The sequence below is a fragment of the Trichomonas vaginalis genome, chromosome I, assembly GCF_026262505.1.
Source record: "Trichomonas vaginalis G3 chromosome I, whole genome shotgun sequence".
NCBI classification, from domain to species: Eukaryota; Parabasalia; order Trichomonadida; family Trichomonadidae; genus Trichomonas; species Trichomonas vaginalis.
In genome coordinates, this window is record NC_067203.1 from 9,001,811 (window position 1) to 9,015,581 (window position 13,771).

At 34.7% G+C, this 13,771-nt stretch overlaps 5 protein-coding genes and 1 pseudogene across 6 annotated transcripts; 1 reads left to right on the forward strand and 5 right to left on the reverse strand.

The window, feature by feature from the left end:
- Nucleotides 1-2,291: 2,291 nt before the first annotated feature.
- On the reverse strand, nt 2,292-3,267 carry TVAGG3_0955130 (annotated as a pseudogene). Its single transcript has one exon. A coding segment is annotated over exon 1 (976 nt).
- A 1,231-nt stretch (nt 3,268-4,498) lies between these two features.
- TVAGG3_0955140 (uncharacterized protein) lies at nt 4,499-5,415 on the forward strand (the record flags this gene model as incomplete). The annotated part of the gene is made up of 1 exon (XM_001316035.1): nt 4,809-5,387. One exon carries the CDS (start codon nt 4,809-4,811, stop codon nt 5,385-5,387), a length of 579 nt encoding a protein of 192 aa, XP_001316070.1.
- A 211-nt stretch (nt 5,416-5,626) lies between these two features.
- On the reverse strand, nt 5,627-6,667 carry TVAGG3_0955150 (phosphoprotein phosphatase protein; the record flags this gene model as incomplete). The annotated part of the gene is made up of 1 exon (XM_001316034.2): nt 5,725-6,660. One exon carries the CDS (start codon nt 6,658-6,660, stop codon nt 5,725-5,727), a length of 936 nt encoding a protein of 311 aa, XP_001316069.1.
- Nucleotides 6,668-7,328: 661 nt separating this feature from the next.
- On the reverse strand, nt 7,329-7,967 carry TVAGG3_0955160 (MORN repeat-containing protein family; the record flags this gene model as incomplete). Its single annotated transcript, XM_001316033.2, has 1 exon — nt 7,398-7,967. The coding sequence occupies one exon, from the start codon at nt 7,965-7,967 to the stop codon at nt 7,398-7,400; it is 570 nt and encodes a 189-aa protein (XP_001316068.1).
- A 46-nt stretch (nt 7,968-8,013) lies between these two features.
- TVAGG3_0955170 (vacuolar fusion protein CCZ1 homolog-related family) lies at nt 8,014-9,398 on the reverse strand (the record flags this gene model as incomplete). Its single annotated transcript, XM_001316032.2, has 1 exon — nt 8,190-9,398. The coding sequence occupies one exon, from the start codon at nt 9,396-9,398 to the stop codon at nt 8,190-8,192; it is 1,209 nt and encodes a 402-aa protein (XP_001316067.1).
- Nucleotides 9,399-9,575: 177 nt separating this feature from the next.
- On the reverse strand, nt 9,576-13,707 carry TVAGG3_0955180 (uncharacterized protein; the record flags this gene model as incomplete). Its single annotated transcript, XM_001316031.1, has 1 exon — nt 9,668-13,633. One exon carries the CDS (start codon nt 13,631-13,633, stop codon nt 9,668-9,670), a length of 3,966 nt encoding a protein of 1,321 aa, XP_001316066.1.
- Nucleotides 13,708-13,771: the final 64 nt, after the last annotated feature.

Here is a 13,771-nt window from a genome sequence, read left to right on the forward strand (position 1 = left end):
TCATAGCATCCAAAACTGTTGGCGTTATATTCTGAGCGGCGTACATTTCATATGAGTAAAATATAGAATAGTTGGATTTATATGTCATAATAGAACCCACGTGACCAAGCTTTACTTTCTTCCTGACTGAGTTTTTAACTCTTCTTTTTCCTTCATTGCCCTCTGCTTGAAGTTGTTGCATCTTTGCATTATGTTCATCTAGTATGTTGCAAATTTCCCATGTCCTTTTTGCCTTTTGCTCTGGTCGCCCATCTCAGGTAACCTATATCCTAGAAAGAGTTTGTCATAGTCTGTATTTGAGTCTTCGCGTATTGTTTGCATGACTCTTTCCTGAGTTTCCGGTTCAAGCTCTTCAAACAGTGCCTGTCCATATGGAATATGCTCGTTTCCAAATATATGTTTTGTAGCCATTCTGGTTTTCTTTCCATGTTACCAATATATCTTTTGTGAATGGGAAAGCTTTTACCCAATCTTTCAGTCTTGCGTCGTTTATTTCTGTAGTTGGTTTTATTTTGTCAAGGAACATGTTTTTCAATACTAACATTTCATTTGGTACTGTCCATTTGAGTTTTCTTAAATATTCATCCCTTCTCATTCATTGTCTGCAAAGTAAGTTTTTTATGACATTTTGTAAACTTTCGTTTGCAAGGTCATGTACAATAGGTTCTCTTCCTTCGCCCTCCCTAACTTTCTTTCTAAACTCTTCACCAAATATACCATCTCTATGGTTCTGTGTAGTTCTTTGAGATAAATGTTTTAGAACGTCAGGTGTTATATTTCCATCAGCCATGTTCATTTCATACTGGTCCAAAATATCTGCATGTTTCATATCTTTCAATGGCATTAAAGCCGCGCTGAAAATACCAGCTATATCTGGTTCACCATTGACTTCCATTGCGTCTACAACTTCTTGGAATTGTGGTTGTAAGTTTATGAACCACCTATCCGGGTTAGCTTTATGACCCCATCTCATTGTAGTTCCATCGTCTGCAGAAACAAAAGTAGGTTTGTTTCCATATTGGTTAGGTTCTGAATGAACTTTAAACAATGTTTCATTTCTATATGTTTTCTTGAAATTTAACCTTTTATTTTCACCGAGTTCATCCGAAGATTGAACGTTAAATGCTCGTAAGTAAAAAGGGTTGTTGTATTTGTGTACATTTTCTTTCAGTGCTTCCATTCTATGCTGAATATTTTCATCTGGTGTTGGAGTCTTTTGTATGTCGGCAAACATTTTTCGATATTCTTCTACTATGTCAGCCGAATTTTTTTTAGACTCTTGGAAATATTCCATATTCTCCGCATACTCTTGTTGAGGGTCAAGATTTTTCGGCTGTTCCAAATCTTCATCTAGTTCTGTGAAGTTAGTTTCCAAAGGAGTGACTTGTTCGTTTCCTTCAGGCTCTTCTAGCTGTTGTTGCTGAACTATTTCTTCCATGTCTGGTTGTATCTGAACTAGTTTTCCTGTGGAGTTTCTTGTACCTCATCTGCTGGCATTTCATATATTCCGAGACCGTTTTCAACAATTTCCCTATCTACGTCATCCGCATTCATAAGCTTTTGTTCTTTCGTTCCGTCTCTATTTTTTACGCGTTTCATGACGAAAGTTGAATTGTCATTTAGCTCTGACATCAAATATCTCGGAGTAAATTCATCCATGTCATTTGGATGATATGCTATTAAATCATATCCCTTAGCGAGCTTGTATTTTCCAGGTTTGAGATTATATCCGTTTTGGTGCTGAGCCATAAAGCTAAATAAGTTCGGGTCAGTATTTCCATCCTTGAACTTTCCAATAGCTTCTTTATATCTGTCACTAAAGTCAACAGTATCTGGGAAACCACACTCTTCTTTAAGCATTTTTAAGAATTCTTGGTTTCCTTGTTCTCTACTTCTTTATGTCCTTGCTCTGTTTTGTGGTTGTTGTTGTGCAGGGTTTTGAACTGTTGGTTGTGCTGGATTTTGAACTGTTGGTTGTTGTGTTGGTTGTTGTTGTTGTTGTTGTTGTGCAGGGTTTTGAACTGTTGGTGTTGTGTTGGTTTTGGTGCATGCCTGTGTCTGTGTCCATGTGACGATGTAAATGTTCTAGGTAGTCCTGGTGCAGGTGCTTCTCTTGGAGGGTTTGGTGGTATATAAGTTCCACCAGCTGGCACATATGTTCCATCTGCAGCATAATGTCCTACCTGACTTTTCGTTTTTAAGAAAGCATTTACTAGGTCTGTTTTGGTCTGTTGTAACTCTTTTTCTTGACTTTTCACAACAGTTGCTCTAACGGCGTCATAGGCACTTTGAACTGCCTGTCTCGTTGCTGCATCTGTTATTTTCGTCATATTTTGTGCTACTTCTTTTAACTCTTTGTCGAAACCTTCAGACTTCAGTTTCTTTCCAGATGAGAAGTCGTTCACTTGTTTCACCTTACTATGAAGAGCTTCGAAAGCGTTCTTAAAGTCAGCATTTGTTAAAGCTTCATTTGAACTGTCTTCATCCGCTTGTATTTTTGTCCTTATTGACCCTATAAGTTGGGCTGCTTTGGCGTTGGCTTGGGCATCTAACCAGTCATTGTTAGCTTTTATATATTCTGCGCTTTTCATTGCCTTTTGCATGGCTGCGTCGTTATTTTTACTTTCTTGTGCTAAGTTTTCATACTGTACGGTTTGGTTTTGCAACTGTAAAAGTTTTTCTGCCTTTACATTTGCTTCAACTTTTTTTATACTCATCGCTATCCATATATGTCTTCAGGGCTTTTTGTTTTATCTCTTCATCTTTCAGTACTTTATATTGAGTAGTATGGTTTTTCAAATTTATGACATCTTGTTCCATTTTTGCTACTTCTGCTGCTTTTTCTGACACTTTTTTCGCATATTCCTCTGTACTTAGTTCTTTCAGTTGTTCTTCTTTCTTCTTTTTCTCTACGTTTAACTCATTGAGTTTCTTTGTGTGTCTGTCATATTCTAGTTTCTTTTCGTTTTCACTTATTTGCTTCTGTATGTCTATGTTTGACTTTTTGACATCTGATATTTGATTTTTGAGTGAACTCAAATTCATTTGACTTTGAGGGTTATATGCTGTTCCGTCTGCAGCTCCACCATAGCCTGCCATTTTCGCTAAAAGTGCCGCTCTTAAACCTCCACTCTGTGCACCAACAACTCGGTTTAAAAGCATAGGGTTGCTTGACATTTGTTGCAACATAGTGGGGTCATTCATAATTTGTTGTTGCAACTGTTGTTGTGGTGTCAGTTTTACTATTGGATGTTTCAATGCTCTCTTTCCTCTTACGTATATTCTTACGTAGCTTACGTGGCATTTTAAGTGAAGTTAAAAAGCGTTTTTGACAGATGTTTATTGTGACTTCTTCGTAAAGACTTTGTTGAGATTTCTTCGTAAATGAGTGTAAATGACCCAAAAATATATTTTAGGTGAAGAGGTGAGATTTCACCTCTTTTTTCACCTCATTTCTCACCTCTTGAATTTTCATGAATTTCTTCGTAAAGACTTTGTTAAGACTTCTTCATCTAATTTCTCATGAACTTTCTTGTCTATGTTTTGTCAAGATTTCATCGTAAAGACTTTGTTGAGATTTCTTCGTAAATGACCCTAGTAGTATATTTTTGGTGTAAATTTCATGAAAATTCAACGGGTGAAAAATTAGGTGAAAAAACAGGTGAAATCTCACCTCTTCACCTAAACATTATTTTTGGTTCATTTACACTCACCGAAGAAGAAGTCTTGACAAAACATTTACGTTCATGTTTGACAAAACATTTACGAAGAAGTCTTGACAAAACATTTACGAAGAAGTCTTGACAAAACATTTACGATGAAGTCTTGACAAAGTCTTTACGATGAAGTCTTGACAAAGTCTTTACGATGAAGTCTTGACAAAGTCTTTACGATGAAATCATGACAAAGTCTTTACGATGAAATCATGACAAATTCACGAGGTGAAAAAAGAGGTGAAAAAACAGGTGAAATCTCACCTCTTCACCTAAACATTATTTTTGGGTCCTTTACACTCATTACGAAGAAGTCTTGACAAAACATTTACGAAGAAGTCTTGACAAAACATTTACGAAGAAGTCTTGACAAAACATTTACGAAGAAGTCTTGACAAAACATGAAAACATATATAATTTGTGAAAAGCTCCTGGAAGACCTCCGAATAAAAACTTCATTTATGTGGGCTAGAAGGCACGAAGTGCCTGGAAGGTCACCCCAAGAAAAAAAAACTTCATTATACTCATTCATCCTCAGGGCTAGAAGGCACGAAGTGCCTGGAAGCCCCGCTACCTTTTTTTTTTTTTTTTTTTTTTTTTTTTTTATGTATACTTTAAAATAGCACCATTAATAAAAAGAATGTTAATTAACAAGCTCAAGCAGATATTCCAATGTGATTAAAAGAAGATGATTTTTTTCCCGACAGATCTGAAAATACAGCACTAATGATTCTTTTTTTCCCTATCGTTTTTATTGAGTACTTATAAAAACTAACAAAATTTTAATGAAATCAGATATTTTTCGTTCAGGTTTGTGGACAGATGGTCGATTATTGACAAACACAAAGATCAAACAATACCTTATAGATTCAATAAAAGACGAAATACCAAATTACGTAAAAAAAATTTAAATCCGACAGATTTAATTCTGGTAATTCCGAAATATTTAAAGTTATTCCTTTTTTCATATCACGGTCTTTACATTCAACTACTAATGCTGTCGTTTTAATCGTTTTCACCTCGAAAGACGATTATATAATAGTAGGACACGTTTACATTCATCTTAAAGTTCACAATGTATATTCATTTAATCAAATGATTGACATTTTCTCAACAAACAATATTCCAGATTGTATAAACAAATTCAAAATAAAGATCATTCAGAAAAATCCACAAAGAGTTGATTATGTCAGTTACACATATGCAATTACTACAATCCCTAGTGAATTGGGTGTATTATTTAATCATCTAAAAGAATCAATTTGTGTCAATGATAAAATATTTTATACTTTCAATGAAGCAAACTTATATTATGATTTCTATAATACTTGTACTATATTATCAATCGATCCAAACAATAAAAACAACGAGAAACTTCGTTCATTTACAATGGATGGTTTCTATGCACGTCCATCTGCTGGAATGTTATGCTTAAGTGCTTTGTATTCTATAACTTCAATCTTCAGATCGAATACTGACCAGCCTCTTCCAATCCAAGAAGAACCTCATGAATTGGAACAGACTATTCCTGAAAATGACGTTCCTCTTGAAACGGAACAGTCTCAATCAAAGAAAGCAAATCCAGTTGTTGTACAAAGAACTCGTCCAGATCACGGAAATTATCACACATTAGAACGAGATTCTCAACCACAAGAATTTTCTTCAATATATTGAGAAACAAAAAGATTTTGTAAATACATAATTATAAACAATTGTATAATTTTATTTTTTTCTAAATCTTGTGCAAAATTGAATTGAACCTAAATCAAGATTAATTTGAATCGTATGCATATACTATATTTCCATTTTTGGCAAAAATTACTCATTCAATTTCTCATTATGAAAGTATGCTCCTTATTTCAAGAATTAGATTCAATTTTGCAGCAAGATTCTTATTATATGTTCAACACGCGAATACAATAATGATTTATTATTAAAAAATAAGAATTAAAATTTTGAAAAGCAAAGACCCGAGCTCTTTAATCCACAAAATTTATAAAAATGGTTATGATTACCAATCATAATCGATATCAGTGAAAGAGTAGTACTTTGGAATATCTTCATGGGAAGTTTCAACAGATGTAGCTGTTGGGAAGCGAATATCTTTCTTCTTGAGGTTCTCGTCTAGCTCAAGTATACCACCTAAGTTTCCGCATCTGCCACAGTAGTCTGGAGCGCTAAAAACAGTAACAATTTGATTGTTATGATTATATTCGAGACCAGAGATGACAAGCTGGTGTCCTCTTGCTGTAAGTTCTAATCCGTTCTCTTCGTTCCAGCGCTTTGTAATATCTGGGCCAAATTGGTAGCCTGCATCACGTTCTGATGGACGGAAGCCTGGTTGTGGTGTAGGATCACTCCAGACAAGATCGCAAAGAGGTCCTTTGTGAGGAATCTCTGTGAATCTGTCAAGAGATTGAATATCTTTGATTGTACGAAGAGATGGTGATAAACCGCCATGGACGCATAATATCTTATCATTGATAAGGGCTGCAATTGGAATATTGCAGAATGTTTCGGTGTAAATCTTCCAAACTGTATCATCGCCATATCTGTTGACAACTTCATCACGGAAGCCGAAAACCTGTGAGATACCGGCGCTCTCGTGGTTGCCTCTTAAGAGGGTGATGTTCTTTGGATACTTAATCATTAAGCAAAAAAGGTAAGAAACTGTTTCGACAGATTTGGCTCCACGATCTACGTAGTCACCCATGAAAAGATAGTTTGTAAATGGTATTTTGCCACCGATCTTGAACAATTCCATGAGATCTTCGAACTGGCCATGGATATCTCCACAGATGACAACTGGAGCTTGAACAGGAATAACGTTTGGCATCGTTCTGAACATTTGTGTAGCTGTCTCATTGATGTATTTGATGTCTTCTATTGAAGGAATTTCATTCCTTTCGATCTTGGCAATAATAGTATCAGCTGAGATCGATTCCATTGAAATTTTTTTTGTTCAGTTTACAAAGTGGGTCACTCTGCTGTGAATTATTCGTTTAACCTACTATCTGTGATTCTGGTTATATGGAACTAGTTCTATGCAAAGGTTACGCGTTGGATCATTGAAATGTTAAACTTTTTAATAAGAGTGATATAATATCTTTAAATTAACGCTCTAGCTCAATGATTGCTCAATGCTCATATAGTACGGCCGAATACTAGTATATTAATGCAACAAAATAAATGTGTATCAGAAAATAAGAGAAATTAACCGGAAGATTGAACCCGACGTGTATCTATCATATTGGGACTCAATTTGAAAAATATCTAAGGGTTTGTTTATTAATTTAAAAGATTGAACTGATAAGACGAAATATCAGGAAAGATATACAGAACAAGGGCTTTTTTCCCAAATTTGTTCATATATCAATGAGTCCTATATTTAATTTGTTCATATATCAATGAAAACCTTAAGAATATATAGTTTGATACGATTTTCAACAATTAGGATGGTTAACTCGCTGAAAGAAAGGATTCTTGTATGTGATATAAGATATTCATTTGGAACTATTGAATTTCTTTGTTAAATCTAATAATATTATTATTTGTCAAAGTATTTCGTTTTTTATACCATTATATAACAAATTTTGTCAAAACAAGTAATTTATTGATAGAACATCAACAGAGAAAGATGAAGGAAAAATATAATTAGTTAATAAACAAACAAAAATGTAAAGCTTAATACTGGCCGCCATCTTCCATTTCACCTTCCATTTCGCCTTGATCCTGCATCATTTCTTCCTCTTCGAAGAATTCTTCTTCTTCCTCTTCTTCGTAAACAGGCTCTGGAGGTGCCTGTGGATATATTGGGCATGCTGAAAGGCCATTATTCCATGCTCCTCTCCAATGGTCACCATATACTGTAGAGAATAAGGCTATTCCGTGCATCTTTCCATCACGGAACTCTCCTTCGTATGTAGAACCATCAACAAATTGATACTTTCCTTTACCAGTGATGGCACCATGACGGAAATCGCCAATATAGTTAGAGCCATCTTTAAATTTGATTAAACCTTTTCCGTGGAAAACGTCTTCCTCGAAATCACCTTCATATGTAAATTCTTCGCAAGTGAAAACGCCTTTTCCGTGACGTTTTAATACGCCTTCGAATCTTTTCCAATCTCCTTCGTATTTAGCGCCATTTGCTAGATTAAATATATTATTTCCTGTTTCTGGAAGATGCTCTTCTTCAACTGCTGTATTATCTGCCTTTCCCTTCTTTGCCTGTGGAGGAATTCCTTTCCTCATTTATCTTGAAAAATACGTTATTGAATTCGTGGATAAATTAAATCAAATAGAAACGTCTTAATTAAGCACTCCAACTTATTAAATTTTCAAAACTTTTAAAAAGAAAGCGAAATGAGATGATAATTTTTTAATAAAGATTCAATTTAGGTTATTTAATAGAATAAAGTAAAATAGTTTATTATATAACAAACATAGAATTATATTTTACTAAAGAATAGACAATCAGCTCAAATTATTTAATCTAATATAAGTAATTGCATTAGAAACAGCATCAGGAAGTGTTGGCTGCTTTTCATCAATGATTGTTGTTGATGGTCCATCCTTTTCCATGAAGAGCCAACGATCATTTTCAATATGAGCAACGAATCTTGAAAAATCAGATTCGTTCTTGCCGATAAGTTCGACCAAATGGTCGGTGGCCTTATCGTCAGCGATAATTCCCGAAGTTGGTGTCATAGGTGAAGTAATTTCAACTGTTCCGTCGTTTCTGTATGCAATAACGTTATCTCTTTGTTCTGTATCAATTGTCTTCTTGCATAACTTGCAAATATTTGGCAATAATTCTTTTAATGAATCTTCAAGCGGTTTTAGTGATTCTTTTGTCATTTCCTTTGGCATAAGAAGAGCTATAAACACGACAAGCTCGTTATATCTAACAATAGCTGGAAGAACGAGACCTTCGTAGATTGTAACAGGAGGCATGAAGAAATGAGTCTGGCTTTGCATCTTTACGAGACCTGTAAGCCATTGGAATGTATCTTGTTCGAATTCTGGCTTGAAACAGAATAGTCTTTGTACATTTGAACGAAATGCAACATAAAAAGCAAGAGCATCGTTTGGATGCATGCTTGTATGTACAAGTCTATCCTTGTAGATAAATGATGCACTTCTAATATTTGGCATGGAGTACTTTGAAATGGCTAATGCTTCTTCACAAGCGTTCCAGAGTTCAAGAGAAGGCTTGAGACGTTTTAATGTAGGTCTTTGTGCGAAGATATGGAGTAAATCCATGAATGTATCTGCGAAATCACTATTCTTTTCTAAAAGATTTGTTTCTGGATCGCGTGAAGGTGGAGGAAAGATAATTCCGAATATTGATTTGAAGATATTAAGCTGTTGAACGTAAATTTGTGGTGTCATTTTATCTGTAACTGAGAATGTAGCCGCAATCCATAACTGAGCGCCCAAATGAGCAAAGCAACAGACAGTTTTATCTGTTATAAAGTATTCACAATCCTTAGATGATCTGAAATCACGTGTATATCCAAGAAATGTTAAATAAAGACCTACCATATTTAATTGATCATTGATTGGAGTTTCTTTTGGATAGTACCAAAATACTATAGGATCTTCACCTTCTTTTTGTGGAGGGATTCCATCAAATGCGCAAAAAGATACTAAATTTGGTATAATATTAGATGAATCAGACATCATAAAAAATGATTTTTCAAAGAAAACCAAATCAGAATTTTCACTAAAAAGATCAAATCTGTTGGTATGCTTTTTGAAATCATATGATTGTTGTTTGAAAATTATATTTGACAATTTTATTGATGAAGTTTTAAGTTGTGTATATGAAAAACATATATGAAAATGTTTTATAAAAATAAATTTATCAAGATTATTACAATTAACAAAAAGATAAAAAAAATAAATAATAAAATAATAAAAAATTAGATCAAACAAGAGATCAAAAGTTCTTATTCGTTAGTTTCTTGCATTGAAGAACTCAATTGAGAACTTAATTTAGTTCTCAATACTTGAGTTTTTGCATCCATGTCAAGAGTTTCCGGAGCTTTTCCTGCTTCTAGGTCTCTGATCTCTTGTTCGAGGTCTTCGATCTCAGCAGAAACTTCGAGTAAAAATTGATCCGAAATTTCAGTAAATTCGAGGAATTGTTCCTTCTGGTTCTTTCTGGAGCTTCCATCAAAGATACCACGTGTATTCAGACCTTTCATCTTGTCGTAATAAGTTTCAGAATTGAATTTTCTTTTCGGAGCGAAACCGGCTTTTTGTGTCTCCTTAATTATGGCTCTAAACGCTTGGCCTCTCTCAGTATGCAAGTCCCTCAATTGCTGTCTTAATGCGGCACTTTCGTTAGCTCGTTGAGTTGTAAAAGGTGACACTTTGGCGGTTGGACCTGAAAATTTTTCGATTACAGCGGCGAACTCTGTTGGTGTGAAAACAGCCTTTTCATGTGGGAACGAGTGAACAGCTATAGACTTCTTGAGCCTTAGATTTGTCCTTAAGGCTTCTTGTAACTGTTCTGCGATGAAATCAGCTTGAGTTCTCGGCTGAGCGAATTCTTCATCTCTTAGCAATAAAGAGATGACGGAAGACATCTCATTATCGAAATGCGGTACGCTTAGATCATTATTTTCGCCTTCATTTAGTTTATATTTCTCCTTTTCCTGCTTTAATTCGTCTGTTCTCATCTTCAGTTCTTCTACTAATTGCCTGGCGTGGCTTTCCTTCTCTTTGATTTCCTTCATATGCTTGTTAAATCGATCTAATTCGTCTTGACCTTCTTTTATCTTCATTTTACTCAATTCTGGGTACTTCGCGATCTTCTCTTTAGTTAGTTCGATGTCTAACTTGGCGTTTTCGCTTACTACAAGGCTTTTTTCGTAATGAGCTTTTGAGATATCCAGAGGATTTAAGTTTTCTGCCAAACTTAAGAGGTAAATCGTATGGGATTGTGTCAAATTACTCATGCCCTGGTCGTAGGCCTCTCCTCTGATGCCGGCGCATTGTAAATCTGTTATTAATTTGATGAAACTTTTATCGCTTGAAGGAATCACAGGCAATTCACAAATATCCATCATAAACAGGACACTTTTCACTTTTTCAAAGAATTTCAGCAATTTTCTCTTGAAAATAACAATTTCGAGATTTTCAAGAGAAATTGTTTGACAATTCAGAAGTAGTTGGTGGAAGGTATTCTTAATATTGAATAATGTAAGCATTGCTGGTACAATTACAAACTCTTTGAAGAGTTCTTCCACAATTTCGAAAAATTGTTTCATTGTATTACCAGAAACAGTGTTCAAAATGGTTCTATTCTGCTGGAAACAGCCATAGAGTCTCGTATAGTTAACAAATGGTCCTAAAGACTTCCACTTCATTATTAATTCAGAAGATCTTCCGGAATTTTCGTATTCAGAGAAGAATTGGAAGGCATTTAACGTTAAAGCCTTAGATGATTCATCTTGGAGCTCCTTGATCTGGCTAATCTTATCGTCAATGATCATTCCTGACTGAATTAAATTTTCAGATTCTTTAATTAAAGTGGATAAAATGGAGAAATTGAAGCACATCCTCAATATTGATGCTTGGTCACATTCCTTAACAGTAATCATCAGTCTTGCCAATAAAATGTACTGTTGAATATACTCTAAAAGTTCACTTTTTTCCGAGGAAATTCCCTCTGTCACTTTTTGGTCGAAATTCCTTATTGCGTTAATTAATTTTGTAGTTCTAGACTCGATTACGTCTGTTTCTGGGAATTTTTCAAAGAGAATAGCATTATAAAGTGCAATGAGATCGTTATAAAGAGGATCTACTTCAACAGGATGAGCAAATCTGAGATAATCAAACTTATCGAGCATTTGGAATGCTTTGATGATGATTTCAGAGTCAGATTGGATAACCACTGAGTCTTGGATATCAGACATAAGCTTTGCTGCATCTTGTTCGTTGAATAAATCCGAATACATCAGATATAAGTTCATTTTAGAAGCAGAAACGGCCAATTTACTGTTATCCAGTTTCTCGTAGTCCGAAATAATACTAATAGCAGTATCTACAATAATATTCTGCTTCGGAACTCCATCTGATGACATTCTCATCATTTTCTTCGACAAATCTTCACTCCAATACATTGTAGTTATTTCATGTACGATTTTGAGATATTCGAAAAGCGAAGAATAGCTTTTTACGATTTCTTTTGCATCCAAAATTCTTCCGAGCGAAAATTGGAAGAAAAGTGAAGCGGATTCAATCCATTGAAGAGATCCGATCTTAAACGACTTCAATCTGTTGAACTGAGTGAATATTGAAGCGTTATCTTGTCTTAATTTGATATCATTAAGAAGATTCGTCATTTCGTCGCCGAATTTGTAGAATTTGCTTATGTATTCAACTGACGGATGGAATCTCAGCAGGTTTTTGATATCTTCCTCGTGTTCGTTCGATTTGGCCAAATAATTTATAAATTTGAGGTAAGCTTTGTATCTGGTGTACGCGTATTGGTAGTCACCATCAACTATTAGTCCTGCTTGCTGTATTTCTTCGAAAGCTGACGTTAAAACTGAAACATATTTTGATATTTCTGTTTTTCCGCCGAAAGACGCGAATTTCATGGCCAACGGGATGCAGCCTTCTGTAATAGAGATGATGTTCGTGTAGTAAATCCTGAAAATGATTAATTTACGAAATTGTAAAATTGCGACCGAAAAATCGTTGTTTGTAGAGGAAACAGCAGCGCTGGAGAGTAACAAATACAATATCATTAAGGAATAGATGTTCCTGGCCGAACTACAGATGTTGTTGTAAAGAGATTCGATCTCGGCCACATCTGTAGCCATTCTTGGGTAATTTATGCAGAATAATGATGCCAATGACTTAATATTGGCAAGAGCTTCTTGTTCTTTTGTCACGTTGTTGTTAAAGAACGAAAAATCGAGAGAATGTAATAATTTTTCCCATTTTTCGCCAATTCCGATATCGTTATGCATTTTCAGGGATATTTCAATCTGATTGACGGAATTAAAGATCGTTTCTAAGGTTGTAAACTCAGATTCCGAAATTTGGAACGTAATAAGATTTCTGAGGATGATAAGAAGCATCTTAGATGATGTAATTAAAACATCACGTATTGTAGATTGCTTCTCTTGTGGGAAATGCATGTATTTTGGTACAGAATTTAATGCTTGAACAATTTCCTTCAATTTCGTGAATTTATATGAATTCAGTATGACATCCTCGACAATCTTAAATGCTGCAACAAAGGGAGGAGGGATACAAAGCTGCCAATCCTTTCCTTTGTCTGATTTAATTACGGAGAAAATATTTTGTCTTGTTTTGACGACTTCTTTGTACGCCTTCAAGTAATGCTCGGATTTTGCATCGTAATCAACGTGTTGAACAAAGTCACTTAACTTGATATGCATATTTTGAACGTATTCGACGATTTTCATTGAAATTGGCTTTACCCCTTCGCATTGGGTGAGAAGCTCTGAAATAGTAGGCCTGAATTGGAAAGGCATTATCGATTGCGCGCACTGAATAAACTCTTTTTGGAAATATTTCCAAGAAGCATCGTATTCACTCGCATTATAAATACTCGAATCGATATATCTGCAAAGAACTGACTGATATAGGGGCAGAAAAGCTATGAATAGCGCTTGTTGTTGGTCAGGAAGGAAAATATCTAAAGTAAAGAAGTTAGTAAATGACTCAAACAGATCAAATATGGTATATCCAACAGGAGGATTCTGAGAATTTTTGTTTGGAACTTTTGTTGAGTCAATAAAATCTGATAAAGCAGCTGTAGCATGCAAAACATCAAAACATTGATCAATAGGCTCCTTTGATATATCTAGCGACTGAAAATCTTTTAGAACTTTAGTGTATTTGTCGTTAATAATAAATTGTTTCTCAGTCATTAGAAAATTAATTTTTTTTGTGTAACAAAAGTGACAATTCAAATCGAGAGTATTTTTTTTTCTCAATTGTGTAATGATAATTTCAATATCAGTATATAAGTTATATCTTTTTATTAAGCGTTGACATCCATCACATAC